The following is a 24,644-nucleotide window of genomic DNA, read 5'->3' on the forward strand; positions in this document are numbered from 1 at the left end:
CATTTTGCTGTGAGTGAGAGACTAGAATGACTGAGCCGAATGATCTGATCTTTTGAAGTTATACAAACCAACAAGTCAGTGCCCTTCGCTTCGCTTCCAAGCGAAGACAAGGCTGTGGAGATAGTCGTGGACATCAATACACGAAACTCACCGCTCCCTTGCCCAGTAAGGGTACTGATCATCTGACTTCTACTGTATGTCCTGACAATACATCCCTACCTTAATCACCGCCTTTTATCCATGCGCTGTACTTCCAAAGCCCATGAAAATAGGACAAACACGCTAGAATGGGCTACTTCAAACTTCACCGCGATATAGGATTTTATTGACTTGTGATATGTCCTGCATCAGTAGTTGTAGGAGTAGTAACACTGCCCAGAACCACCGTCAACGTGACCTCATTTTGCATACGCCAAATCCCTTCCTCCCATCCAAGCAATGTCCAGAAGGATGTGATGTGGGTGGTTGCTACAACAACAAAGGGAATTCTCGCTCCCACCCTTCCCGCTTTTTCAGATCAAGCCCTCACCCACCAAGCAAGTCCCCAAGCCCTCAGCCCCCAAGCCTCGCAAGAATATCAAACATTGAATCCATGCAAAGCAATCTACATATGAAAAAAAGTCAAGACTTGTTCTCTGTAGAGATAGTCGATGCTCTCCGTCATCGCGGCGTCAAATGTCATGTGTGTGTGGGGTTCTCATTCGATTCAACTGCGACTGCGCTCTCAATCTTAAGTTGCTCCAAGAGCGCCCATATCACGAATAACACCGAAAAAGTCAAACTCCCTCTTCAAAACACCAATTGCATGGCCGGTTCAAGGCTGGCAAATCCCATCGCTCAATCTTCAGGTCTGTAATAGAATGCGGTGTGCGTGTGCGTTGGTGGGAGACATTCCAGAGAAACCAACTTGACCTCACCGCTCCGATTCGACATGTGCATCCAACGACTTGAACACTGTTTCTCCCAAGGGCGACTGAGGTTTGATCAGATCACTAGCTATCCGCGGCGGTTTCTCAAACTGGCGATCCAACACATGATCTGGAATGTCGTCATCGTCCGGTCCAACCCGTATTTTCGAGCTAGATTCCACATCGACTGCTCCCGGCGGCAGTGGACTGGTTGTGCTAGTATCGTCTCCAAAGTCGGTTGCGGTTCCAATCGTCGATGGAGACACCTTCCGTACGGCAGGAATCGAAGAGAGCGGACTTGGAGATGCCGCGATTACTTCGTCCTGAGTCCAGCCTTCCGTCTTCTCATTCATCGTGTCATCCTTTGCACTCGAGTCCCCGCCCTCTCCTGCCTCCTGAACAACTGGAAGGAGAGCATTGCTTCGACTTTCCTCCGTCGTTCGGAGTGTTCGATCGGGCTTTTCTTCTTCGCTTCCACTTCTTCCTTTCTCCGGCGGCGTCGCTTTGTCGGCTTGCTTTTGTGCTTTTCTCATCGTCTTCTCCACATCTGGACTCATCACTGGAGATAGTGCGTTAGACTCGCCGTCTCGGCCACCCCCGCTCGAGCTCGCTTGGGCTGGATCGTTGCTGGGCACAGATGTGGTCTGCTCGCCGTGTCGACCGCTCTCCTCTGTCTTTCGTCGCTCCGCTTCCTCCTGCGTCATGGTGACTCCGGTAACGAAGTTCAGGAATCGATCTCCATACGCTTGTGGTGGGATGGGCGATATCTGTGTTCTTGGTGCCGACAGTCCTTTCCAGAAATGTTCGATGCGTTTGATGATTCCATACTGTAAAATGAATTAGCCAACACCACGCCAGCTCCCACCATCATCCCCGCGACTTACATGAGTCAAACAGTCAATCAGGCCGAGATAGTAGATTGTTTCACCACCTCGGCCGTCTTCGTGAGAAGCTCGAATCCCACCGTCAAAGCTGTAGAACACTCGGTCACGTCTTTCATCCCCTGAGGACAGCTCCGACGGCATTTTGGCACTGGTCATGCCCATTGCGATAGGCTTCTCCTTTTTCAGTGTCAGTCTTAGTTCTCGAGCCTTCTTGGCGTTTTCCAGCCGTGATGGAGTTCTAATCAACATCGTTCCGCGGTCGTCAGTCTCTTGTTCACCTCCTGGCTGGAACACCTTGAGCGTCGTTTCCCGGAGATTCTCCTCGTTTCCCTTCTCCAGATCATGCATTCCCACCAGTAAAGAATAGTCCATGATGTGCAGCCTTTGCAGCAATGCCACATCTCGCTTCAACTGGTCTAGGAAAATCTGGCGGATATGCGCCTCAAATTCAAGATGTAAATCTCGCCTGAGCCAATTCAAGTCTTTGAGGGTCGCTCGGGGGTTGGCGGCGAGGTCTTCCTCCTTGAAGTCTCGGCCGACCGTTGAGCCTTTCAGATCAAATGTCTGATGGATATCTCGATGAGGCGGAAATAGGTTGTTCATGACCACAAAATGAATCTTCCGACCATAGGGTATCTTGACCCTGTGTAGTCCGTAGAATTGGGAGATGAGAGTGTTTGGATTTTCCAACACATGATGATAATACTCCCTCAAAATCCTCCTCATCAATTTGTGTTCGGCGTGGTGAATGGTCTTGATGATGTACTTGTAATCGCGAGAAAAGTAGAAGAAAGAGCCCGATTTCCCAGGACTGCCGAGTTCTGACAGAATGTACTTGCTGGTCAGACTGACGAGATAATCCGCGGGGTCCAGACCAAAGATGGCTCGCAGGTGTCGGAATACCCAAGGGCTGTAGTCCTTGAACTTGAAGTCGTACTTGGCACTCGGCGTCAATTCATTCCCGGTGATATCGAAGCTGAATTTGTGCCTGGCGTCGAAATCGGCGTCGGTCAACTCTCGATCCATCTTGGCATTGGTCCTCGATACAGTAAAGCGAATACCGGTCAACATGTTGTAAGCCGTAACCCAGTTGACATGACCTTCTTCCACTTTTTTGCCCACGATAACACGGTCTTCGTCTTCCTCTTCCCTCCGTTTGCGTCGGCTCGCCCTTTTCTGTTTGATCAACTCTGTCCAACGTGCAGCATCCTCGTCCGGAACAACCTCGTCGAGATGAACATCTGATTGCATGGAACGTGTTGTCCTCCGCACTAGTCCTAATGAAGCTCTTCGATGTCGTGCAATGCTGGAATCAAAATGATCACGAGTGGGCGAGAAGCGACCGGAAGCAGACAGAGCCTCCTCTGAAGGTCCACCAGAAAACGAAAAGTCGCGGGAGTTTCTAGCAACCGAGAGACTCGATTTGGGAACCTGAAGGGTATGACGGTGGGTGAGTTTGGGACTTTCGGTCGGCGGCGCAAGGTCCGGAATACTGCCTAACGATGCACCTGCGCCGGCTGATAGAACAGAAGGCGACGCGATACGAGGAAACGACTGGGAATGGGCTCGGCCGGTTTGAGGGGACAAGGTAATCCCCTGTATCGCGGCGGAATCTGGGACGGTGGAGGCTGTGGCCATGTGGGAAGTGTCGAGCTCTTCCTTTGTAGGTGGCATATCTGTCTTGAGTTTGGCCAACTCAGGCGTCGGGCCACTGGACGGTTGAGCGACAGCGCCATTGGGGCGTTCTGGAGAGGCGCTCTCTACGCTCGACAATTTGCTCATGCCATCGAGGGAGTTGGGGCTCCTTGAAAGATTCTCTACACCTTTCGCGGCGACGCTCGAGGAAGAGTGTGTACTACCAGCTTTTGAATGAGCTCGGTCTCGCGAGGGTCTGGGGATGCCGTTGGGCATGCCATTGGTCAAGGAGTTGTGACTGTTGTTTCGGAAGTTCTTGAAGTGATCGCGCCGGTGTTCGGGGAGACCAGTCTCGACGTCGGTACCATTAGTATACGTAAAGACGCCACTGATGGTCTTGTCATGGGACTTGCGAGGGAGGCCGTCGAAAGAGGAATTGGCGCTATTGGAGACGAGGGAGAGAGGTGGCTCGGCGGCCACGGATGGCATCTCAGGATTTGTGTTGGGGTTTTAGGGAGTGGTTGCGGACAGTGGCATCAGTTGTGCAGTCATCGCAGACAGAGGTGTGCAGAGGGCATCTCTCGAGAAGGAGATTCGGTGCTTGAACGAGTACCAAGGCTTTGAAGGGTGGTGATAACGGATGAGGGTGTTAGGAGAGATGTTTGTTCAAGGTAGAGATGCCTGGTGAGATACTGGATGACAACGCGGATACGGGTGCTGTGACAGATATGGAAGGGAAGGAATTCTTGGGTTCGACAATCGGATCAGGTCTTGGGTAATGGGCCGAAGAAAAGGTACCAAGCTAGAGTTGTGAGTACATGTACGTAGTGAGTGGGCGGTTATTGAGTAAGTTGTAGAGTTGATTGACAGCGACAGCGGCTGTGGTAGCATCAGTACGGAGTAGTACCTGGTGGTTGGAACAGGTATTGATTTAGCCGGCAGGTAAGACGTCGCCAAGAAACTCCGTTGCCTGTGACCCTGAGTCCCGGTTTGATTAGGCTGGGGCGGTGCCTGGAAAATAAGGGCGCAGGCGGTGGATTGCCGGTGAGTCGGCGTGCAACCTGCCAGCGGAAGCAGGGGCAGAGGGGCCGAGAGCCAAACATAACTTCAGTTATAACGTGGCACCTAAAGTTCGTCGGCAGCCGGGTACGGGTCTCTACTGTACATATCTCCCTATAAGCTACCTAGGTAGGTACCTATTATTGCTGTAGATACAACTGTTCATGACAGGATCTGTCTGTGTTAAACCCTATATCTAAATATGTATTGCCCATCACGTCCTAAGCAGGACACATTTACAATCTATCCATCCCCACATCTAGTCACGATTGACGCGACTGAACAAGCCACAGACGGGACTGCATTGATTCAGCCAGGTTTCACTCATTCCATTCGAGTGACGATGGGGTGTTTGTTCAGCGAGTATCACGCAACCCAATTGACCTCTTCTTCGATCTTTCCGTGTAATGCCTTGGTCTCGACAGGACTGGGTAACTCAATCAACCTTGGTGACTATGACTTGAATAATCCCAACAAACGAATGCTAAGAAACATGGGCGAACCATTGGCAATCATTTATTTCCAGACGCAAAACCTGATCTTTGCACCCTGTGCTTGCCCCCAGTGAGCGCCAACGGCGCCTCATCTTTGGTCTAAGTTAAAAGTCTGGGTCTTAAAGATGGGCTACGTGGCTACGTAAGCAACATGTACTTATGGGAGCACCAAAGCATCCATTTCCTGGTTTCAAGCTTCGACACAAAACCTGGCCTTGGCAGTGTTTATTTATTATTAGGCGCCGCCTGTGTCCATCCCGAAGGCATGGATACCTAGGCAGTTAGGCCGTACGAAGCACTTTTTTCACAAATTGTCATAACCAAGGCCCATTCCTGCATCTGCAAACTCTACAAGAGATATTTGGCAAGCTTTGGCTCGATGTCAAGTACTAGCCTCTAACTGACTAGGTGGTTAAGCTAAAGGTAATCAATCCATAATGTTGGTATCTTGTTTTGGTGTTGGCCCAATCTCGGTACTTTGCACACCGATTACGAGGCCCCGAGGCCCCGAGGCGCCACTCCAGCCTGCCAATTTGGGTATGGGTAGTCCCTAAAAAATCGAGATTTCAGGTCCACTGGCTTGATTTCCGGACGGGAAACCACAGCCACTGCCGCGATCTTCCACTAGCCTTTGTCAACCAGATATGGACAGCTATCTTTAGTGAGTACTGCCATAGTTATATGATGGTCCTTTTGACTTTGACAGTGTATTTCCTGGAGATCCATTGCGATGTAAATGCAATCACGCCAGATATTCTCTTCTCTCGGGAAACAGCCCAGGCAAGCGTTTATTCAATGTTGGTCCTTCAAGCTGACTGTGCACCCTGGCGAGTGTCCAGACCCTGAACTTGGGTATCAGGTGGTGGGCCTTGACCTTGAGCATGTCGTAATGATGCATGACCAGAAGCCACAAATCTTCCCAATTAAGTCAACATCGGCTTCACATGGTTGCCACAAGAGTCTTCTCCTCCGTAGGTGGTGAAACCCGGGTGCGTGTTCCTAAAGACCTTGAGTACCTGTACTCATGGCCCCTATCATTCATCCGCCGGACCACGTCCATTGGACGAAGTCAAATGCGGGTTGGGATAGTAGTATGCCGTCAAAGCAATGATAATGTAAACAATCTACATTCAAGGTTAGTCTTGTTCATTCCACATCGGTACATTGACGGCGTTACATACCACCAGCAAAGCCCCTTCAAGATAGTTGGAAGATCCATCCCTCAAGAAGTTGCCCACGACCAAGATCGAAAGGACAAGAAGCACAACCATGAAGATCTCAAAGTTCAGGTCCATTGGCTTGTCTAAGCCCCATCCAACGATGACCACCAAAGGGGCGTTGAAAAGAGCCGTCTGAATCGAAGGGCCCAAACAGTGATATAGTGCGAAGTTCTGCTGATATTAGATTTGTTTTTGACGGTGTATTCAGACACTCACAATCTGATTGTCATATGCTTCGTCAACTGTCGTGATGTGCTCTGCTGCCTTTTCCACTAGTGGCACAAGAATCAAACCCAGGAAAAAGTCTGGCACACCATGCTCCACCACATACTCGATTTCCTCGACCAGAAATACTGCCATGAGTGAGACAAAGACCAAGGCAATTAGGATTGCGAGCAGAGCTTCGGCTAGGGTCACTTTTGGCCTTTCTAGGTCTGCGTCTCTGTCGCGATCTGCCAACTCGTCATTGTTCCATACTTCATTGAAGATGTTATCATGAGAGACGCAGTTGTAGACCATGAACAAGATGAATGCCACAATCAGAATAATGGCAACGCCATGACTGATGTTGAGGGTATCACGCCGCAGTTGGTCCTCTGTATAACCTTCACCTTGAGCGACCGTGGTGCCGATCAAGGAAGAAAAGAAGGCACTAGGGATCATGAGGGCAAAGGCGGCGACAAGAATCAATCCTGACCCAACTTCACTGATAATGGGGTGGAACTTTTGTTCTTTGTGTCGCATTCCTCCTACCAAGAAGCAGAATCCGAGGCATAACAAGAGATTTGTCAGGATGGAACCCAGTATTGCCGCCTGAATCACGGCGATCTTACTCCCGTGCCCAATTTCCCCTGTACCGTTGTCTTTGGCAATCAAGACCATGAAGAGGATGATCTCGACGACCGAGCTTAGGCATGTCTCGAGGACGGCGCCTGCGACGCGAGGAAGCTTCCTAGCGAATTCTTGGCCGGCGAATCCCAGAAGGTTGGCACATGGCACCATGGCTATGTAACTGATGGCAAAGGTCCAGAGATGGTGACTTCCATGGACGAAATGCAAGGCAATCGCTGCAGGAACAAAGGGCCAGAGGACGTTGACGGCCATCGAGGCTCGACAAGAAGACTTCATGATGATCTTTAAGCACTGCATAGGGTGTATACCTTTTCGACCGCTTTCTCCATCAGGGTGGATATGAGGTGTGACCCTGTGACCGTTATGGTTGTGGCGAGGAAGAAGGGAGGTTTGATTTTGAGAAGGACGGGATGAGCCAGGAAGGTCGTCGACGCTGTTTGGTTTTTCACCAACGGCATTATCAGAAGGCGGGGGATCGACCGAGGCAGGTTTTGGTTTCCGATTGAAAAGGCCCAGGTTGAGCAAGGACGTTCTAGACATGATTGTGATTGTATCGAGAGAACGACTGAACGAGGTGCGGACCAAATACTGTTGAGAAGGAAAGAGTAGTTGTTCTCAAGGAAGAGACATTGAAGGGTGCGTCACAAAACTTGAACAGTCATAGATCAGGCGAGGAGGCCATCACGATAAATGACTGTGAGAGATAGTAAAGAGAGAGAATGACAGTCATATGAGTGAAAAGGTAGAGAGAGGACTGGGAAGAAGAGTAGGAGTGCAAGTCAACCAAGGCGAACGATCAGAGTCATTAAAGACAGAAGGAAGGTGCAACACTGGCCGAATTCGAGGCCGATTCTGAACGACAACAAGACAAACGGAGGAAACCAATGAGTAACATGGTACAATGAAACCAGCAAAGATCAAGAATTTCGAGTTTGATACTTGGTCGACCCTGGCACCAATTGCCTTAGTCCCTGAGATGTTGTTGGACCTTGGGAGGTTGCACAAGCAGAACGTAATCTTTAGTTTGGTGAACAAGTCGAGAAAACCTACCTAGAACCACTCTTTCAGACTTTATCTAAGCCCAGCTGCTATGCATGACCCGAGGAATCAGCCACTAGATTGTAGAGCATAGTCACAGGTGAGGCTGGACCGTATTGGAGGAAGACATCAGAAATATGTAACTTAGGTACCTAGCGTAGCCACATGCATCTCAATTCAAGGAAATATAAAATTATCCAAGAATCCCGGGTTGATCGCCTTGGCCTGATCAAGCTTTCAACCTACCTGAGCATCTCTAATTCCCCTACTTCCTAGTCACTACTATAAGACAACTGCAATTGCTTGTCATGTATCCATTCGAACTAGATTTGATCGGAGAAGAGAAAAGATTGTCGGTATTCCAACCCATGATGGTCTAGCCTTAAAATGACGCAATAATACATGTCTACAAAAGACTTTGGGCAATATTCACTTCCATCTTTGCCTTGGCTGTTCCAGGTTCCCTGAATTTCCTCCCACCATTTTTGTCATTGATGACATTTTCAATATCATCGCTCAAACCGATTCATCTCAAACATGATCACAATTCTCCGTGTGCAGGGTATCACTTATCATCATCCATCCACCCACCCTTCTTTCCCAACACAAAACAAGTAACAGTCGCTGCCTATTTGGGCTGGTCACTCATCACAGTCCACTTCCAACCAGGAACTCCGCCTGGTTGAGGTGTTTGTACACCCATAAAGACCTCTCCAGCATTCCCATCGTTCGACCCAGTAGTTGAGTTGGTAGATAGGGTCGGCATCGTCTGTTGCGATTCCATTTTGGACATGTCGACCGGTCCTCCCATCGTAGGCCCATAATTATAGAAATTCGACAGGTTAGTGCTATATGAGCTTTCCGTTCCCGTGGAGGACGGTTGTGCAAACAGATTGCTGTTGGGCGAATTGCTCCCCCACAGGTTCGCCGCCGGATCCAGCGACAAATTAGATGGCTGCATATATTGATCCCATGCCTCCTGTGCAGCTGTTAGTATTGATACCATTTCAAGGAAGAACGAGCTCATAGAAGTTGCTAATCACTTACCCAGTCTAGGTTCATCGACTGACCTCCGTCCACCATGGAGCTGTTGAACAATGCACTTGGGAATGGGCTTGGTGCACCATAGGCCCCGGTATTGAAGTCAGGCATGGCACCCGGGGTCATGCCTGTGGATTTGCCATCCCATTGAGTCCCTGGTAAGGGTGATTGTGATTGTGACTGTGATATCCCTCCGCCAACTGCTGCGTTGCTTCCCACCGATCCGGCTTGCAACATACCCAAGGTCATCGCTGCGGTTTGCTCGTCATTATTTGACCCTTGGTTCTCTTGACCTGGCCCAGCAAGCTGCACGTGGGTAGGGTTGTTGGGTGACAGGGGCGGTCGGACATGGAACAGCAATACATTCAACAACTCGCTCGCCTTGTATGCCTCCATGCTCAGATCCCGATTGGCGTTCCAGATGTCCCGACTCTCTTCGAGGGCGCGTACCAAGTCATCTCGACTGTACGAAAGCCCAGGCGTGTACACGTTCGCATCAGACACGTTACTACCCTGACTAACACTTGTGCCACTAACAGAAGTGCTGGGGGTGCTCACATCAGCCTCGGTGCGTTCTCGGTGATTGTACAGGTCCATCATGACGATGGTGGCCGCGAGGAGGTAGTCATGCGCCGTCAACGAATTCACATGCTCCCGCATACTTCGAAAGCGTCCGCGCTGTCGACTCTGCTGGTGTTGGATGGACTGGAAACTTAAAAGCTGCATTGCCGAATCGAGGCACGTCCTCCGTGAGTGGGTATACCGGTTTCCATTCCGGGCTGCCCGCATGAATCGTCGGTGAAGTACACACTGCGACTTGTGATAAATGGTGGCTAGACTGAACCGTGCCATGATCAGTGAAATCGGTGCTAGTGTCTGCTCGGACATAGGTCGAAGCTTTAAATGCTCGGGAATACTGTCATAGATGTCACGCAATCCTTTATCGATCTTGATGATCTCATCATAGCCTTTTCGATTGATTCCGTTGATTTCTTCCAATACTCGTCCAAAGCCAAAAGAGAGCCGCCCCTTGGCAATCATGTACGAGATTGGAGTGGATTCCGTAGGCGGTCGAGCTGGGGGTAACGCAGTCGAATCTTCATCAAACTCGTCATCATAGATGTTTCGAGGGAGCTCGGTGTCCGAATCGCCAATCCGTATCATGGGTGTTAGAGCCACCTGGGCCGAGAAGAGGAGGTCGGCACTACGGACAAAGGTCCAAATCCGTCGTCGCATTTCACCCTGGAAGGGCGTCAAATTTGGGAACAATTTGGCGTCTCGATGATAACCCATCCGCATTGCCAGACGAGCGATCATGCCGACCAAGACCCAAACACTTGCCTCGGCGTCTCTGTTGGAGGTGTACTCTGCGTGGAGGTGAAAGATCAAAGCCTCGATGATGTGGTTGTGTGGCTTGGTATAATCTGCTGTGATCAGACAATGGGCCATTTGTGTTCTGAAGTTGACCGCCATATCATGGCACTTGCCGCGGAATTCAGGCGGTTCGTCCCCTTCTCGACCGTATGACAACATGGCCAAGCGCATCATGGAAAACAGCATTGCGATCCATACAATAGAAGTGCTCGAAGGATCAACCCAATGCTGATTGTACTGCCGTTGGAAACTGGGACCGTGTAAAATGTGCGTTGCAGGATCAAAGGTGTTGAAATAGCGACCGATGAGGATATCGGACATGTACCTAGAAGGTATCTGAGCCACGATCTCGGATCTTTGTGGCGGGACAGATGAGCCAAACAGGAGAGCTGGGCCAGAGCCGGCATCGGTTCCCATGGATTTCCTCGCGTTTTCCACCTTTTCAATCTGTTCTTCATACTCCTTTTTATGAGCCACAAAGTAATTCTTGACCTCACCGATTTCACTGAGCAAGGCAGCCCAGTGAGCTTCGCCGACATAAAAGGTCTTTTGCTTTTCCGAGTCCACCTTCAGAATGCCAAAGCTTTTGGTCACCCCATCGGTCTCGCTTTCGTCTTCTCTGTCGCCATTATCGTCACTCATCTGAGATTCATCCATATCTCTATCGTTGTCTGCATCGAGGCCATGCTCATGTGACTCGCTTTCACCCGTACTGGGACCGGTAGAAGCTAAGGCACTCACGGCTGCTGCTGCACTGACAGGGGTAGAGCCACTCGTCATCAAGGACAGCACCAAGCCTTCTAACCGGTCGATGCGATTTTGCATGTCATCTGGGGCGGTGGGCGCGGCATTTTGGCTGTGATTGCCCTTTTTCCGCGTTGAGGGAGCGGCATATGTGCACGAAGCACTGTCCCCTCGTTTTGTGCAGTTGTCGCACGGCGCTTGTCGATTACATTTCAACTTGCGATGTCTGCATGGTGCGCATGACAATGGGATTCGGTTTCTCTTGCGCACGACTCTGAAGTCGGGCGATGCGCCTGAATTCGACGTCCCGGCAGAGGGAGGAGTGGGCGTCATAGTGGCCCGACGTTGGATGTTTGGAGGTGGAGTTGAAGGTGGTTGGAAGGAAGTCGAGGTCGCGAAGGCTCGTGGGTGGGGATGTTACCAATTCTAGGCGAGTGGCGCAACACAGTTGATGCCTGGCTTGGGAAAACACAGGATGAGATCGAGTGCCTCTGCACAAGTCGGAAAGTAGCGGAGTTGGAGAAGAGCTGCGCAGTTTGTCTGTTGGTCGCGATCGAGTCCAGCAGAGAGGGAGAAATATGACGCTTCGACACAAAATGGCAGCCTACTGAAAGGCCTTAGAGTACTCAGCAATCTCCAAAGGAGCCCGGACTTAAGGCTTATCGGCACGCTTTCTCGCGGAGGGGGAGGCAGGTGGGAGGATTTCAGGTCGCGGACCCGTGAGGTGCAGGGTTCTTACTGAAAACGAAGAGGAGAGGGTTGGGACACTGGAGTGACCGAAGTCGAGGGTGAGGAGGAAGAAATAGAGTAGATGAGAAGATGTTTGGGTCATATGGAGGGGAGGACAGAATCACGCTGGGTGTGGAGCGACTCTAGCCCGTGTTTGTGTGGATGGTGCAGGATGTGAGGCGCCTACCCACGCAGTTTTCTTAGCCTGATGCTGAATAACCATCATCAGGGTATCAGGGTCACCTTTTGATTGTGGTTGTTCTACCAAGATACCTACCTAAGGTACCTACGAGATCCTACGGGCGATCCTACGGGCACCATGCCATCCTTCCAAGCTTTCCCGCGGGCGGCGTCTGAGCTCCCAGGCCTCCTTGCAGGCTGCAGCTGCCTCTGTACTCCAGAGCTTGGCTATGGCTTAGAGGTGAGTGCGATTGGCCCGTTGCTCGGCCCTTGCTCCAGGTGTGCCTTCCAAGTCGTCATTATTGGGGATCATCCAACTAATAAACTCGTCGCCTGGCCTTTATCAGTTGATTGGTGTCGGCTGACTCCATCTGCGGAGTGACCGATGGTTCAATCGAGAAGTTGCAAGGCCTAAAGGTTTGACCGCGAACATCTCGCTCGGCCCTAGAAGCTGAGCCGAACTGTACCTAGATAGATCATGTCGATAGGTGCCTGCCTAGGTACCGCCTGTGTCAGTAGGCTTCGACACCCAAGCCATGCCAGGACTGAGAATTCCTCCACCTTGACAACTTCCGCGCCTTCCAAACTCGACCAGCCGGGCGGCCACTCGAATTTCTGTTGTTGACTATAGCCTTGGAAGTCCTGTGTACTCAGTATGTTATCGTGGGTACATACAACCCTCCTAAGTTTTGAGCTGTAATCGCAAGCTGCGCCGCAATTGAATCACTTTACTCTGTGAGGAATGCATTAAATAGGCTACAGAGATTGCGTACCATGCTGCATGCCAATACACATCCGCCGGCTCCTGCCTCCTACGACCAGGGATAGTTCCAATAAATCTCGTGATAAGGCTCTCTGGCATGGCCCTTTTCGTCTGTAAAGAAGAGCCAAATAGGGCTGGGAACCCTTGGACCCCTCGATAGCAGCGATTTTAGCGATTATCACTATGACTCACTTCTCTGGTTTGATGGCTGAGAACCAACCAACGACAAACCTCCCGGCGTCACAATTGGCCCTTGGATTTGATGGGTGGCCTTAAGTCCGAGGCCCTGAACCTAAAAAAATAAAAGTCCCTCTCACTCCCAAACGGCCACCAACGTCATTGACAAAACAAACTCAGATATCTTGGTACCTATACTCCGTAGTACAATGGACAGAGACTCGGTGGCGCTGCCATGACTTCTAGCTTGGTGTTGGTTGACATTCATGGCATTTTGCCCTCCTGTTTGTACTCTATCATGGATTGTACTACCACTAGCTTAAGAAAGGAGGATCGTTCATCATAATTCAATTTTGATATCCGCAATGATTCCACCTCACCGGATTCTCGTCAAAGTCGGCTTCCAGGAGATTCGTGAGTACACACAACCGTCATTGCTATGCTGGTGGATGTGAACGAGACACAACAATACAACTCACCATACTGTGTTCCTCTCAAAAGTCCCAAAACCCACCCTTTTTGGCCGTTTTGCCATTGGTGTCGGTCGTGACGTCTCCCATGCTCCAGTGACTCTCCAGCCCCTTTTTCACTGGCCCCTGCTTCGCCTGCTTCAGGTCTTGCTCGGTGGGCTGATCATCCACTTCCCAATGTGAATCCATCATTTGGACTGCTTTCTTGTGGCCGTGCGCAGCGTGATTGTTTTCGTTACCCGTTCTCTCCATCGAGGGGGATTCATCTGACGTTCCCCAGTGTCTTTCAAAGTCGTTCTTGCGACCTTGATTGTTGGTGATGGTAGCAAGAGGCGCTTTTGACTCGCCTCGGGCACTGTCTTCCTCATCATACAGGTTGTTGGTGTACAATCCCTGACGGTCGCCTGCCGAACTAGTTGGACGACCACTCATGCGGGCTGGCGCTGGAGTGTCTGTATCCTTGAATTCAAAGTGCGGGTCGGCATCCTTTCGAGGCTTGGGCACAACATGTCGCTCAATCGGTGTGCCGTCATCCTTCAGCTCAAAATGTGTCTCGTTGTCACGACGGGGTCTTGCAGCAGCCTTTTGTCCAGGTGTTTCCGGATTGCTGGCCGGGTTCGTGAGGCTGAAATGAACCACATCTTGACCTCGAACTCTTTGACCAACCTTGGCTGGTGTATAGAAGTCTTGGAACTCCCACTGCGGCGCATGTTTTGTTGTCTTGGGTCGAAGAGGGACATTCTCTGAGGCTTGCCCAACAGGCTCGTGGTGTTGCATGGGATCGTCTTCATTCTCGTCGCCAATGTCAAAGTGATTGTATTTGGCTGGGTTCGATTTGTAACCCACAGCCTTAGGTTCGTCGGGGTCGTCCGCAAACAATCGCGAAGGCGCAAATTTCTGGTTGCTACGACCTTTGGGTGGGAGGACAGGGACGATCGGAACCTTCTTGGGCGATCCGGGCTCATGGTCTTCGTGGCCAGCAGCAAAAAGTTCGTTCATTTCGCGGGCGGGGGGCTTCGCAGATGCACGCGGTGCCACAACGTTCGAACCGCTTTGATTGGAGTTTTCGTCAATGGGCTTGGGAGCGAACAGATCCAAGCTAGCATGAGGGTCTCTGATATGTTTCTTGCTTGGAGATGTGGTTCGAGACGAGGATATGTTGCCACTCTCCGCTCGGCCGCGATTAGGACCAGAGGATTCAGTGTTGTTCACGGGTGCTGCCCGGACGTTGGACTTGATGAGTCGGATCTGGTCTTGACCATCGACCAAAGGCCAGTTTCTCCCTCGTGAACCGATGACATCTGTTTGCTTGAGTAGTGAACCTTGGTCCCAGAAGATACGAATTCCTGAGATCTTCTGGTCGGCGGTAAATTGGACGAAATGTGTCTGCACGCATGGTCAGTTGGTTCAAGCATCTCGAGTGTTGCGGCCTGGCTTACAGTGGGGATTGTGGCTATTTTGTCGACAACAAAGTTTTCCAAACCAGGCAGGTATGCTCCTCCTCCGGAGATGAATTCCAACACGGTTTCGACTTCAATGGCAAGCGCGTCATGTCCTTCTACTGCCGAGATGACTTTGGCACTTTTGGTCTTGACAATCTTCTTATCCTGGGTCTCGAGGTGACGAATTATGCCAGCGGGCTCATCATATGACTTCAATGTTGTGACGTAGTGTAGGGATGCATTATCCGAGAGGCTGATCGGGTTGGGATTCTCGAGAAAGCGCTGGTAGATGGTCTTGAGACTCATCTTGACGGTCGCAGTCAAGGCTGCGTTGACGCGTGAGGGTCAGTTGGGCTATGTGGTGGGATCGAGAAGGGTCAGATATCGGTACTCCGCAAACGTTGGCAAGAGAACGCGTCTGGGACAAGACTGGGTCGAAGGAGGCACAACTGTTGGGTGACCTTATTAAGCGTGTTTGTTCGTCAATCAAGTGGTGGAGGTTTGTTTACGTTTTCTGAAGAAGGGCGGAGACGGAAGGAGGGCAAAACATATGACGATTTTCAGGCAGTTGCAACGTGGATTTGTAAAGTGCAAAGTGCAAAGTTTGGAGACGAGAGGGATCAGACTTTCATTGATGTACGGAGTACTGGAAGGAGGGAAGACACATTGTTTGTTTTCTAACAAGGCCATAGATTGGCCGTCATGTCATGCGGTGCTCGGCAGTCACCCTGCAGAGTGCAGAGTGCAGACTGACTGCATGGCTCTCATGGTGCAGAGATCCAAAAGTGGATGAGGATGCAGCCCAGAGTCATGGGGACACGTTACAGGTCAACAGCGCGGGCGCGGTCACCTTCAAAACACGTTGCCCCGCCATCTGCTTCCCGAACCCGCCTAGCCTGCGTTTCAGAGTTTGATCCCCCCCTGTAAGCAAAGTGAGGCTAGGTTGATGAAGGCCGTCCAAAAGAGCCTCCCCGATTTGCGACTGTGCAAATGGTTCCCTGGGCTAGAGGAGAGGACCGATCCTTGGTAAATGGAGCAGTCTCAAATCTATGGCGTGCATGATGATCATCAGCACCCACGCCAGAGAGCCGACCCCCCGCGCCTCCAAATCAACCAGAAAGTGTTCGTTTCATCATATTCATCAGGGAATGTGCCTGTTTCATAGTCTCTTCCCCTGTCGCCCCATGGTTGAGACGATTCGAACAATCTCATTGCGCGATGCGCAATTTAGTAACATCGTTCTTGGTGCCCACTGTGTAGTTACTCTCAAATTCCCGCCTCTGGTGATGATTCCAAGGGTCGTTCAATTGAAATTTCAGTCTGTCACCAGTGTAATGGAGTATGCTTGGCGATGAAGAATATGCGCAAGCATGTGGGAGATTCCTGTAGGCAGAGATGGTCCAACGATCACAAGAAACGGAATTCGATACCATCACAAATCCGAATCAATAGGCGCTGCTGTCATATCAGCGGCCAGTCGAACGACTTCATGTAAAAAGATCAGGCGACCTACCCAAACCAGGCGGCAGACATCTTGCCAATTGCATAGATGTTGCCCACATCACTCCGCAGACCAATGACCTGAACTCTGACGGCCGAGCCTTTTTCGATAATGTCTCCTTCCTTGTTGCTGTACGAAGGCGGAGTGGCATCTGGATTGTGCTTCATACCTGGTGGGAGATGCTGGGCGAGGTTAACATTGATGCCCTCGAAAATCCATCGCCAGCTTCAACTTACCATGGCGGAAACAAAGATGGTGAGAGGACCGGCTTCGCAAAAGACACCCTGAGGTTTGATGTTGTTCACCGCGCAATCGAGCTAGACTTAGAGTCAGTCTGGATGTACGTCTTGCAAGCACGGACAAGGCTCACCGTCTCGCCCTTGAAAGGTTTCCAAAGAATTGCCCGATACAAGATGGTGAATTGCGCATCCCCCGAACCTGGTCGAACGCGGCCAGGGGAGATGTTGTAAATGTCCATGATACACACAATGTAATATTCTCCATTGCAGCTGCCCTCCAGGTCGGAGTAGAGTTGGTCTTTTAATCTTTCGTGAACATTGTTACCGAAGAAGGAAGGGTGAATACTAATCTCCCTCTCCAGATAGCGCAGGAAGAACATGGTGAGCGTTGGTAGCTATCAATGAACCCTGTCTGGATGATGATTCCACCTCTTTGGCCTTTAATTCATTCTCCCTCAAGATTTGTGTGAGGATCTGGTGTTTCGCGGATTTGGACTGGCGCTGTTTTGCTTGGCGTAACGAGATCTCTGGTAGATTTGGATGGTGCGCAAGACGCTGTAAGGGTCGAAGAATTTATGAGGGATAGTGCTGCTAGGTGTTAGTCGTGAGAGTGGTGTGCAAGCCGACAAAGGAACGTGGTGTCGCAGAAGGCGAAGAATATCAACGCACCCACGATACCATGCGCTGTGTACTGAAAGAGTTCTCCGTAGTTCTTACTAGGTCGATTGTAGGCCCCGAAAGCGCAACGACCTGATATGGGTTAGCCTCGAATGCTTGCCATGCCTGGAGCCCACCACAGTGACACTGCCGTGACTGCCCAAATGCCCGAGGTCCAAGGACCCGGGGCGTTGGACACAGCCTATCAACCCCTCCCACCATGCCACGATGCCGCTCCTGGTTACTGGCGAACAACAGCATAATTAATGCAAGTCGTCTTGTTGGTCCTTATTATTCTCGCAGTTGTCACATGGGATGACATTGCATGGTAAGACAACAGACGCCCGAGTCTTCCCACGCACTTCAATTCCTTCCACAGACCCTGGACCCGGAGAAAAAGAAGGCGGAGGTGTACCCTCCACGATCCTCGTGACAATCCAACCCCATCAGAAGCATCCGTTGATCTGACGTTGCAGTTTCCCTCTTTCGAGTGCTCTGCTCATGCCACATTTTGTGCTCTAATTTATGTTCATCCCCCTACCTGCGCATCCTTCGAACAGGACTACCTTATTGCAACTTCTATACTCATTCTTCTTCCTCGAATGTCCAATCAATACTGGTTCACATTTGTGACGTTGATACCACAGACATGGCTCTGAATCTGGAGAGCCAACTGCGCTTTGTGAGTCGCCTAGGCAGTGATAAGCCTTGATCTTGTACATGTACTGACGTCTATCCAGTATGGCGCATATCATCACGACACTGTATGTGACTCTTCGAATCCTGACAAGTCTATCCTGCTAATCTTCGCTCAGACCAATATTGCCATTCATATTATTGGAGTTCCAACCATCCTCTGGACTACGTTTGTTTTGGTGCGCATCCATTAGTCTTGACAATGGCGCCTGGGCTAATGACACTCAAGTTCTCCAACAGTCCAACGTTAATCCCTCTGCCAGAAGCCGTTACGATCCCTTACCTTGATCTGAATGCCGGAACGATATTCTGCCTACTGTACTGTTCCTTATACGTTTTATTGGAGCCAGTCGCTGGGACTGCGCTCTCAATCCTTCTGCTTGCAGGCACTGCGTACGGGAAGTACCTGGTCACCATCTATGGTATGACCGCGAACTACTATGCCGCGGGGGGCTTCGTCGTGTCCTGGATTGCTCAATTTATTGGCCACGGCGTATTTGAGGGTCGTGCTCCTGCTCTACTCGACAACATCTTTCAAGCCTTCTTCCTCGCCCCTCTCTTTGTCTGGCTCGAAATCTTGTTTGCTCTGGGGTACAGGCCTGAGCTGAAAACCCGTATGGAAAAGCTGGTGGCTCAGGATATTGCCAAATACCAAAAATCCAAGGCCGAGGCTGTCAATGGCACAGCCAATGGAAAAGCTCTCAATGGCCATGCGAAACAATCATGAGGGCGCTACATCCGAGGCGCACCAAAGAATATTGACGAACGCTGCCTTCCATACTCTCGATCATGTTGGCATCGAAATCATTCCACAGGGATCTCCAGGTGGCAATCAATCGATTTGTGTTACCTATCACTCCACTACCGGGTGATATGGTCATGGGTTCCATCTCGTGACTTATAGGTTACGAAGAACTTGGAAAATTGTACACTGGTACACCGAATGAAGTGAGCTTTGTGCTTCGGGCATACTCATCATCATCAGTCTAGTAGTCAGAATTCTCAGCGGGAACTTGTTGCCAGTGTGGCGCTGAGGACTATACCATCACCTCGCATATGAGACGGAGCTGGACCACGGAATATCTTGAAAGCAAGACAAGGCGACCGACCATACAAGTCACGGCGCAGCAGCAGATAACACTCCCAAGCTTCTGGAATTTCCCGTACGATCCCCTGGACTAGCACTACATCTTTCGCTCAGATCAACAAACGTGGGCCTATCTAGTCTATCATAGGGCTATGCTTCAAGTGTATTAGGAAGAATCGGTCAAAGATTATGCAACCACTTTGAGTCCGACGTCCGCAATGCGAATTCCTGCCCGTAAACGAGGACCTTGCGTCCCTCATTCCCTCCCCAGTTGGCCACCATAATCCGGCCATTTGCCCATCTGCGGTGTTAAAAATCAATGTGTTGATATCCCTTCGTCGCAGGTTGATCGTTTCATCGACTCACTTAGCCTTGCGTACCAACGTTCACCATCGACAATCCATATCCACGAAGGGCAACAGCTTGCAGGATTTCAGATTGAAGTTCTCGGCCACCATTAATCCTGTTTCACTTATCCAGATCTCTAACCATAGCACAAATTCCATTGCACTGCCAGTGCATTTGCCTCTGTCCATGGGAGAGAACATGGCCACGAATGCTGTATCCGACAGTTGGAATTTGAGACGGCCCCCAATCCAGCACTTCTACTTTGCTTTAATTCAAAAGTCCATTTCCCTGTCAGATCTTGACATATGTGCGTCCCACAGATCCTAGATTACGGCAATCGACGTTAGTACGCATGGACTGGATCAATCAACAGATGGGTGGACGTACCCAGTTGACAAAGCCTGGACTGTTGAGTGCTGCCACTAGACCTTCGCCACCAGAGATTGGACTGACAACTGTCTGAGGAATAGAGTTTCCCTGGCCGAAGGACTGTGGTCCGTTGGAGATGGTGGTTTCGAAGAAATCATCCACTGAGGGCACAACAGTCAGCCTGTGAGTATAGACAAAGCAACAAGAGGTGAACATACCTAACTGCGGAAGCGGCACATCATGCTGTCTCTTTGGGAAATATTTGTCCAACATGACTCCAAGAATGTTCGATGCCTGCATGGCCTCTTTGGAACTCTTGCTGGAATCGTCCCATGAAAGACGTGTGTTCTGTAGAGCCATGATCATCTCATCCCGGCTATAGTGCAGCGGCATGTGGCTGCCTGTGAGATTGAGCTGGTCCACTTGTTCATCCGAACGAGAGTTGAGTTCAAGACAGACAATCATGGACGCCAACAAGAAATCGTGTCTTTCAAGAGATGAAATGAACCACTTATCACGAAAGAGTCGCCCACCCACCTGGACCTGTTCGAAAATCCGGGCCTGATGTCTAAGAAGTGCCATTGCCGCTTCGACGCATACCAATCTCGAGTATGTATAATCGGAATTGGCGAATGCCTCGGTCATATGGTGCCGGTGCAGTACACAGCGCGCCTTCTGATAGAGCAATTCGAGGTTGTATCTCCGCATCAACAGCCGCGGCGATACGGTGATAGCGTCTTCTGGATTGGATATTCGAAGATGGTTGGGTAGCGACTGGTGAGCCAAGTTCAATTTTTTGTCCAAGGCCATGACCTCCTGAAAGGTTGCCACCTTGGTCGACGAAACTTGATTAAAAATTGCTCTGAAGGCCGAAGCCAATCTGCCCTTGACAATGGTGTATATGATCGGGGTGGACTCCGTCTCCGGCCGTGATTGTGGCAGCTCAGTGGCATGAGGGTCTAAATCTTCATCGAACAAATTTCGCGGTGACTGGGTATCGCAGTGCGACTCCTGAATGATCAGAGGCAGTCCCAATTGGCAAGAAGTCAGCATGTCACCCTGCAACATCATGGCCCATATACGCCGTCTCATTTCGGCCTGGAAAGGGGATATTCCAGGATAATGTTGCGCATCTCGATGGTAACCCATTCTCATTGCCAGTCGAATCGCGACGCCGGTCAAGACCCATATCCCCACCTGAGCATCAGGTTGGCGCACGAACTCATTCTGAATGTTGATTAAAACCGCCTCGATGGTGAAGGTGCTCGGGCTTGTGGAGTAATTTGACATGATCAAACACTCGGTGGACCGTTTGTGGAAAGTTTGCGTGACCTGTGCAGGATGGCCAAAGCCAGATGGCAAGTCTTCTTGCGACCGAAGGTATAAAAATGCTCCGATGGACAAGATACCGAACAGAAGAGCTAGCCATGGTAGCGAAACATCGGTCGGGTCGAGCCAGAACTGGTTATACTGCAGGGTTCAATCAGCACGTGACGTCGGTCCAGAATGGATGATGTCTTCATACATGTTGCTGGAAGCTCGGGGCGTGAAACATGGCTAACATCTGTCAGTCGTCGTTGCACACGGGTCGAGGGGACGTTTAGTACCGGTGGCAGGCTCTCCCATCAAGAAGAAGCGAGCCACGAGGTTATCACAAATCCCTCTTGATGGGATATCTGCTAGGACATCTTCAAGATCAGGAAGAGGTCCCACACATCGAAGGAGCAGTGGTCCCGACGGTTCGATCGATGCTGGCGGATTGGGGGATTCGTGAAAGCCATCTTCTTCGAGATTCTCACGAACGAGAGCAATCTGGAACAGAAGGAGAAGAAACCAATGTCAGCAGAGTCCAAAGAAGACACACATACCAATGCAGCAACGATAGGATATCAACCCACTTCATTACAGATTGCCGCCCAATGGACCGCCGAAACATAAACCGTCTGGTTACTGTTATTCGTGACCATTCGACCAGGCAAAACCCCCTGACTGTCTTCAGCTGACGGACTGTTGGAACCATGTGGACCGGAAGTTCCCTGTGAAGGATTCCCCAGGGAACCTTTACTACTGTCATCAACACTGTCGGCATCTGAAGTCTTTCGCTGGTCGGCGATCATGCCAACCAACTGCTCCAGACGAATCAAACGAGCGTCGAGATGATCATTTCCACCACCTCGGCGCTGAATCCCTGCAGCCCGTCTCTGTGACCCTGTCGCATATACGCAACTGACTTTGCGCGAAACGCAATTGCTGCATGGTTCGGTGCGGTCGCATCTCAATCTATTTCCACAGTCATTAGTATTAGTAGTAGGGAATCTAGTCCAATTCCCGGATAGCGTATCTTCATTAGTAGGAGAGGGCAATAATAAGATCAACTCACTTTCTTTGCCGACAAGAAGCGCATGATACCACGCTACGAATTCCTTGTGTCATTTTGATTGGACAAATATAGTAAGATAAGTCTTTGAAGTATTATTAAGAGAAAGATTTTCCCTGTCGGCACACCACCTGATCGGGTCCGTTCGTTTATGCGTACCTAGGCATGCATAGGTACCAAGGGATCGAATTGAGGGACGAGTAGAAGACCAGGGACCAGGACCAGAAAGGGCGGGAACTTGAACAGAGATTTCCACTATTGCATAAAAGTTGACAAGATGTCAAGAAGAAAGAGAATATACAATTAGTTTAGGTACTTGGGATACAGTATTGGCAAAACTGGTTGGTACAGTAGCAGCAGTTGGTACCGAAAGTGGGCTCTCAGAAGTACATTCATTCAAATGATGTTGAAACTCGAGGGGACATGATGAATTAGGCTGCCGCCAATAACAATGATCGTCAGCCTCTGAAAGACTCCAACCAAATGGATCGGGACTCTCTGGTCTTGGCCAACTTAGGTAGTACTTTTGGGAGAAGCTCAGATTGTCATGAGAGTGTTTTACCGTCTTGTCTAGAAGTGACTAGGTATTTAACCTTTTAACTATGCACTGCTACGGTAAGCCCAGGGACGTCTGTGGTCTTATTCGCGATCTGGGCGGATGCCATTCATTCTTGGCTCGTTGACAACTAAGTAATGTGGCTGAAGATGCTGATCACTCGTCTATTCGAATCATAGTCTTTTCCGCTCGCAGAGGACTATCGAGATAGATGCAAAGATCAATCTGGTGATACACTAGCTAAATGATTCAGAAGGAAATAAGACTCTGCTTTCCAAAATACGTAATCATTCTTCCTTGTTGGCCGATTCAAAATCCGGCCCACTAACGAACTCCATATCCATAAAATAGAACGGGTATCGAACAAAATGAATGAATAATGAAATCACACGCTAATTTTCAGATCGCAGATCAGATCGCTAGAGTGTGAATATCTGATAGCTTGTCCCAACTCCCGATCCAGAGGTACCATAACCATGCCATTCCCATGCCTGTGACCCCTTGGTGAATCATTCGACTTGGAAACTACCAATTGAGTTCGAAGCCATTGAATTTCAGCTGAGTGTTTGCCAACTCCCACAATTTTCTCATGGCTTCTGGGTTGTTCAACCATTTATCGGCTCTGTGGTCTAGTTTAGCGATAGGTGAATAGAACCAGCCCGGGTTTTTCGCCGCTTGAGGACTCGTCGCACAGAACAAAGATGTCAAAGCCCCGTCATGGACACTCATGGGTGATGTGATCATCATACCAAACTTGGTCAACGCACCGAACCACGACGCACTAGCACCAGCTGTTTGAAGATTCGTCCTGATCACCCCTGGGTGCAGGGAGTAGGCCGTGATGCCTTGGTCTTGGTATCGGTCGTTGAGGGCTTTCGCAGCTATGATGCTGGCTTGTTTGCAGTGGCTGTAGCGTTTCCTGTTCTGGTCAGTCGCAGGCGCATGCGCTTGGGAGTGGGAGTATTACACTAATGCCAAACCGCCAGTCAAGTCTGACAAATTTGGATCGGCATAGTTGATGGTCTTGGGGCCCAAGTGGAAAGCCATATCGCTCGAGACATTGACGATTCTAACGCGGTCCTTGACGCTTGGGTTCTGTGCAGCGGTGGATTTGAGGAGAGGGATAAGACCGAGTGTCAGGGCGTGGTGTCCGAGGAAACAGGTCTGCCACTGCGCCTCGTAGCCATCTTTGGTCAGTTCGTAAGGTGTTGCCATGATCTATACATCGAATTCTTAGCGACCTGTTACTTGAATTGGAGTTGGAGAAGAGTGCTGCTTACCCCTGCATTATTGAGCAGAATATCCAATCTGTTTTCCTTCTGCAAGAAATCCGATACCGTCGTCTTAATGCTTTGGAGGTCTTGTAGATCCAGTTTGAGGAATCGAACGTCCACCTTATCAGGTCCTGCTTCTAGCTTTTTGATGGCTGACTGGACTCGACTTTCCGAGCGCGCTGCGATGTAGACACGGGCTCCTCGACGAGCTAGCTGAGTAGTCGTTTCAAATCCGATGCCCGAATTCCCTATCGATGCGTCAGCTGGTAGTCCCATGGCTTCCAGAGTGCAATCAACTAACCCCCAGTGACGATAATCACATAACCATCGAGGCGTGGGATCTCAGAGACCGAGAATTTTGCTGTTTTAGTCATTGTCACTTGGCGCGCTGTGTGTGTCGTTGTAGTAGAGTTTGGTTCGAAAGAGGACGAGCTTGTCGATTTGCTTGAATATGTCTGAAGAATCCATCATCGAGCACAAATGCAATGCGAGATACTTAAACCATTGCTGCGATGCAAGTATCCAAAGTA

The 24,644-nt window shown here is 50.2% G+C and overlaps 8 protein-coding genes across 13 annotated transcripts; 1 reads left to right on the top strand and 7 right to left on the bottom strand.

The window, feature by feature from the left end:
* Positions 1–296: 296 nt before the first annotated feature.
* On the bottom strand, positions 297–4,319 carry PV10_06299 (uncharacterized protein). The gene is made up of 2 exons (XM_016371077.1): positions 1,793–4,319; positions 297–1,735 (listed from the first exon to the last, which is right to left on the bottom strand). The coding sequence occupies exons 1-2, from the start codon at positions 3,914–3,916 to the stop codon at positions 914–916; spliced, it is 2,946 nt and encodes a 981-aa protein (XP_016223370.1). The 5' UTR covers positions 3,917–4,319; the 3' UTR covers positions 297–913.
* Positions 4,320–5,597: 1,278 nt separating this feature from the next.
* Positions 5,598–7,974, bottom strand: PV10_06300 (calcium/proton exchanger). Its single transcript, XM_016371078.1, has 3 exons — positions 6,417–7,974; positions 6,162–6,371; positions 5,598–6,104 (listed from the first exon to the last, which is right to left on the bottom strand). Exons 1-3 carry the CDS (start codon positions 7,590–7,592, stop codon positions 6,015–6,017), a joined length of 1,476 nt encoding a protein of 491 aa, XP_016223371.1. The 5' UTR covers positions 7,593–7,974; the 3' UTR covers positions 5,598–6,014.
* Positions 7,975–8,425: 451 nt separating this feature from the next.
* On the bottom strand, positions 8,426–12,068 carry PV10_06301 (uncharacterized protein). Its single transcript, XM_016371079.1, has 2 exons — positions 9,138–12,068; positions 8,426–9,069 (listed from the first exon to the last, which is right to left on the bottom strand). The coding sequence occupies exons 1-2, from the start codon at positions 11,580–11,582 to the stop codon at positions 8,719–8,721; spliced, it is 2,796 nt and encodes a 931-aa protein (XP_016223372.1). The 5' UTR covers positions 11,583–12,068; the 3' UTR covers positions 8,426–8,718.
* Positions 12,069–13,273: 1,205 nt separating this feature from the next.
* PV10_06302 lies at positions 13,274–15,640 on the bottom strand. Of its 2 annotated transcripts, XM_016371081.1 has the most exons (3): positions 15,008–15,640; positions 13,578–14,954; positions 13,274–13,498 (listed from the first exon to the last, which is right to left on the bottom strand). In XM_016371081.1, exons 1-2 carry the CDS (start codon positions 15,314–15,316, stop codon positions 13,593–13,595), a joined length of 1,671 nt encoding a protein of 556 aa, XP_016223374.1. In that variant the 5' UTR covers positions 15,317–15,640; the 3' UTR covers positions 13,274–13,498; positions 13,578–13,592. The 2 variants fall into 2 exon arrangements, with proteins under 2 accessions (XP_016223374.1, XP_016223373.1); XM_016371080.1 differs by having other exon boundaries at positions 13,274–14,954.
* Positions 15,622–17,632, bottom strand: PV10_06303. 2 transcript variants are annotated; one of them, XM_016371082.1, is made up of 4 exons: positions 16,882–17,632; positions 16,748–16,828; positions 16,524–16,693; positions 15,622–16,465 (listed from the first exon to the last, which is right to left on the bottom strand). In XM_016371082.1, exons 1-4 carry the CDS (start codon positions 17,128–17,130, stop codon positions 16,456–16,458), a joined length of 510 nt encoding a protein of 169 aa, XP_016223375.1. In that variant the 5' UTR covers positions 17,131–17,632; the 3' UTR covers positions 15,622–16,455. The 2 variants fall into 2 exon arrangements, with proteins under 2 accessions (XP_016223375.1, XP_016223376.1); XM_016371083.1 differs by having other exon boundaries at positions 15,622–16,693.
* An 86-nt stretch (positions 17,633–17,718) lies between these two features.
* PV10_06304 lies at positions 17,719–22,294 on the top strand. Of its 3 annotated transcripts, XM_016371085.1 has the most exons (4): positions 17,719–18,089; positions 18,148–18,171; positions 18,223–18,282; positions 18,333–22,294. In XM_016371085.1, exons 1-4 carry the CDS (start codon positions 18,057–18,059, stop codon positions 18,828–18,830), a joined length of 615 nt encoding a protein of 204 aa, XP_016223378.1. In that variant the 5' UTR covers positions 17,719–18,056; the 3' UTR covers positions 18,831–22,294. The 3 variants fall into 3 exon arrangements, with proteins under 3 accessions (XP_016223378.1, XP_016223377.1, XP_016223379.1); XM_016371084.1 differs by having other exon boundaries at positions 18,148–18,282; XM_016371086.1 differs by having other exon boundaries at positions 18,223–22,294.
* On the bottom strand, positions 19,523–22,340 carry PV10_06305 (the record flags this gene model as incomplete). 2 transcript variants are annotated; one of them, XM_016371087.1, is made up of 7 exons in its annotated part: positions 19,523–19,861; positions 19,926–20,068; positions 20,126–21,377; positions 21,433–21,464; positions 21,515–21,719; positions 21,806–22,187; positions 22,288–22,340. In XM_016371087.1, the coding sequence occupies 7 exons, from the start codon at positions 22,338–22,340 to the stop codon at positions 19,811–19,813; spliced, it is 2,118 nt and encodes a 705-aa protein (XP_016223380.1). The 2 variants fall into 2 exon arrangements, with proteins under 2 accessions (XP_016223380.1, XP_016223381.1); XM_016371088.1 differs by lacking the exons at positions 21,515–21,719; positions 21,806–22,187; positions 22,288–22,340 and having other exon boundaries at positions 19,811–19,861; positions 21,433–21,513.
* Positions 22,341–23,193: 853 nt separating this feature from the next.
* PV10_06306 (uncharacterized protein) lies at positions 23,194–24,488 on the bottom strand (the record flags this gene model as incomplete). Its single annotated transcript, XM_016371089.1, has 4 exons — positions 23,194–23,759; positions 23,808–24,058; positions 24,121–24,362; positions 24,416–24,488. 4 exons carry the CDS (start codon positions 24,486–24,488, stop codon positions 23,366–23,368), a joined length of 960 nt encoding a protein of 319 aa, XP_016223382.1. The 3' UTR covers positions 23,194–23,365.
* Positions 24,489–24,644: the final 156 nt, after the last annotated feature.

This window comes from Exophiala mesophila (assembly GCF_000836275.1).
Source record: "Exophiala mesophila strain CBS 40295 unplaced genomic scaffold supercont1.4, whole genome shotgun sequence".
NCBI classification, from domain to species: Eukaryota; Fungi; Ascomycota; class Eurotiomycetes; order Chaetothyriales; family Herpotrichiellaceae; genus Exophiala; species Exophiala mesophila.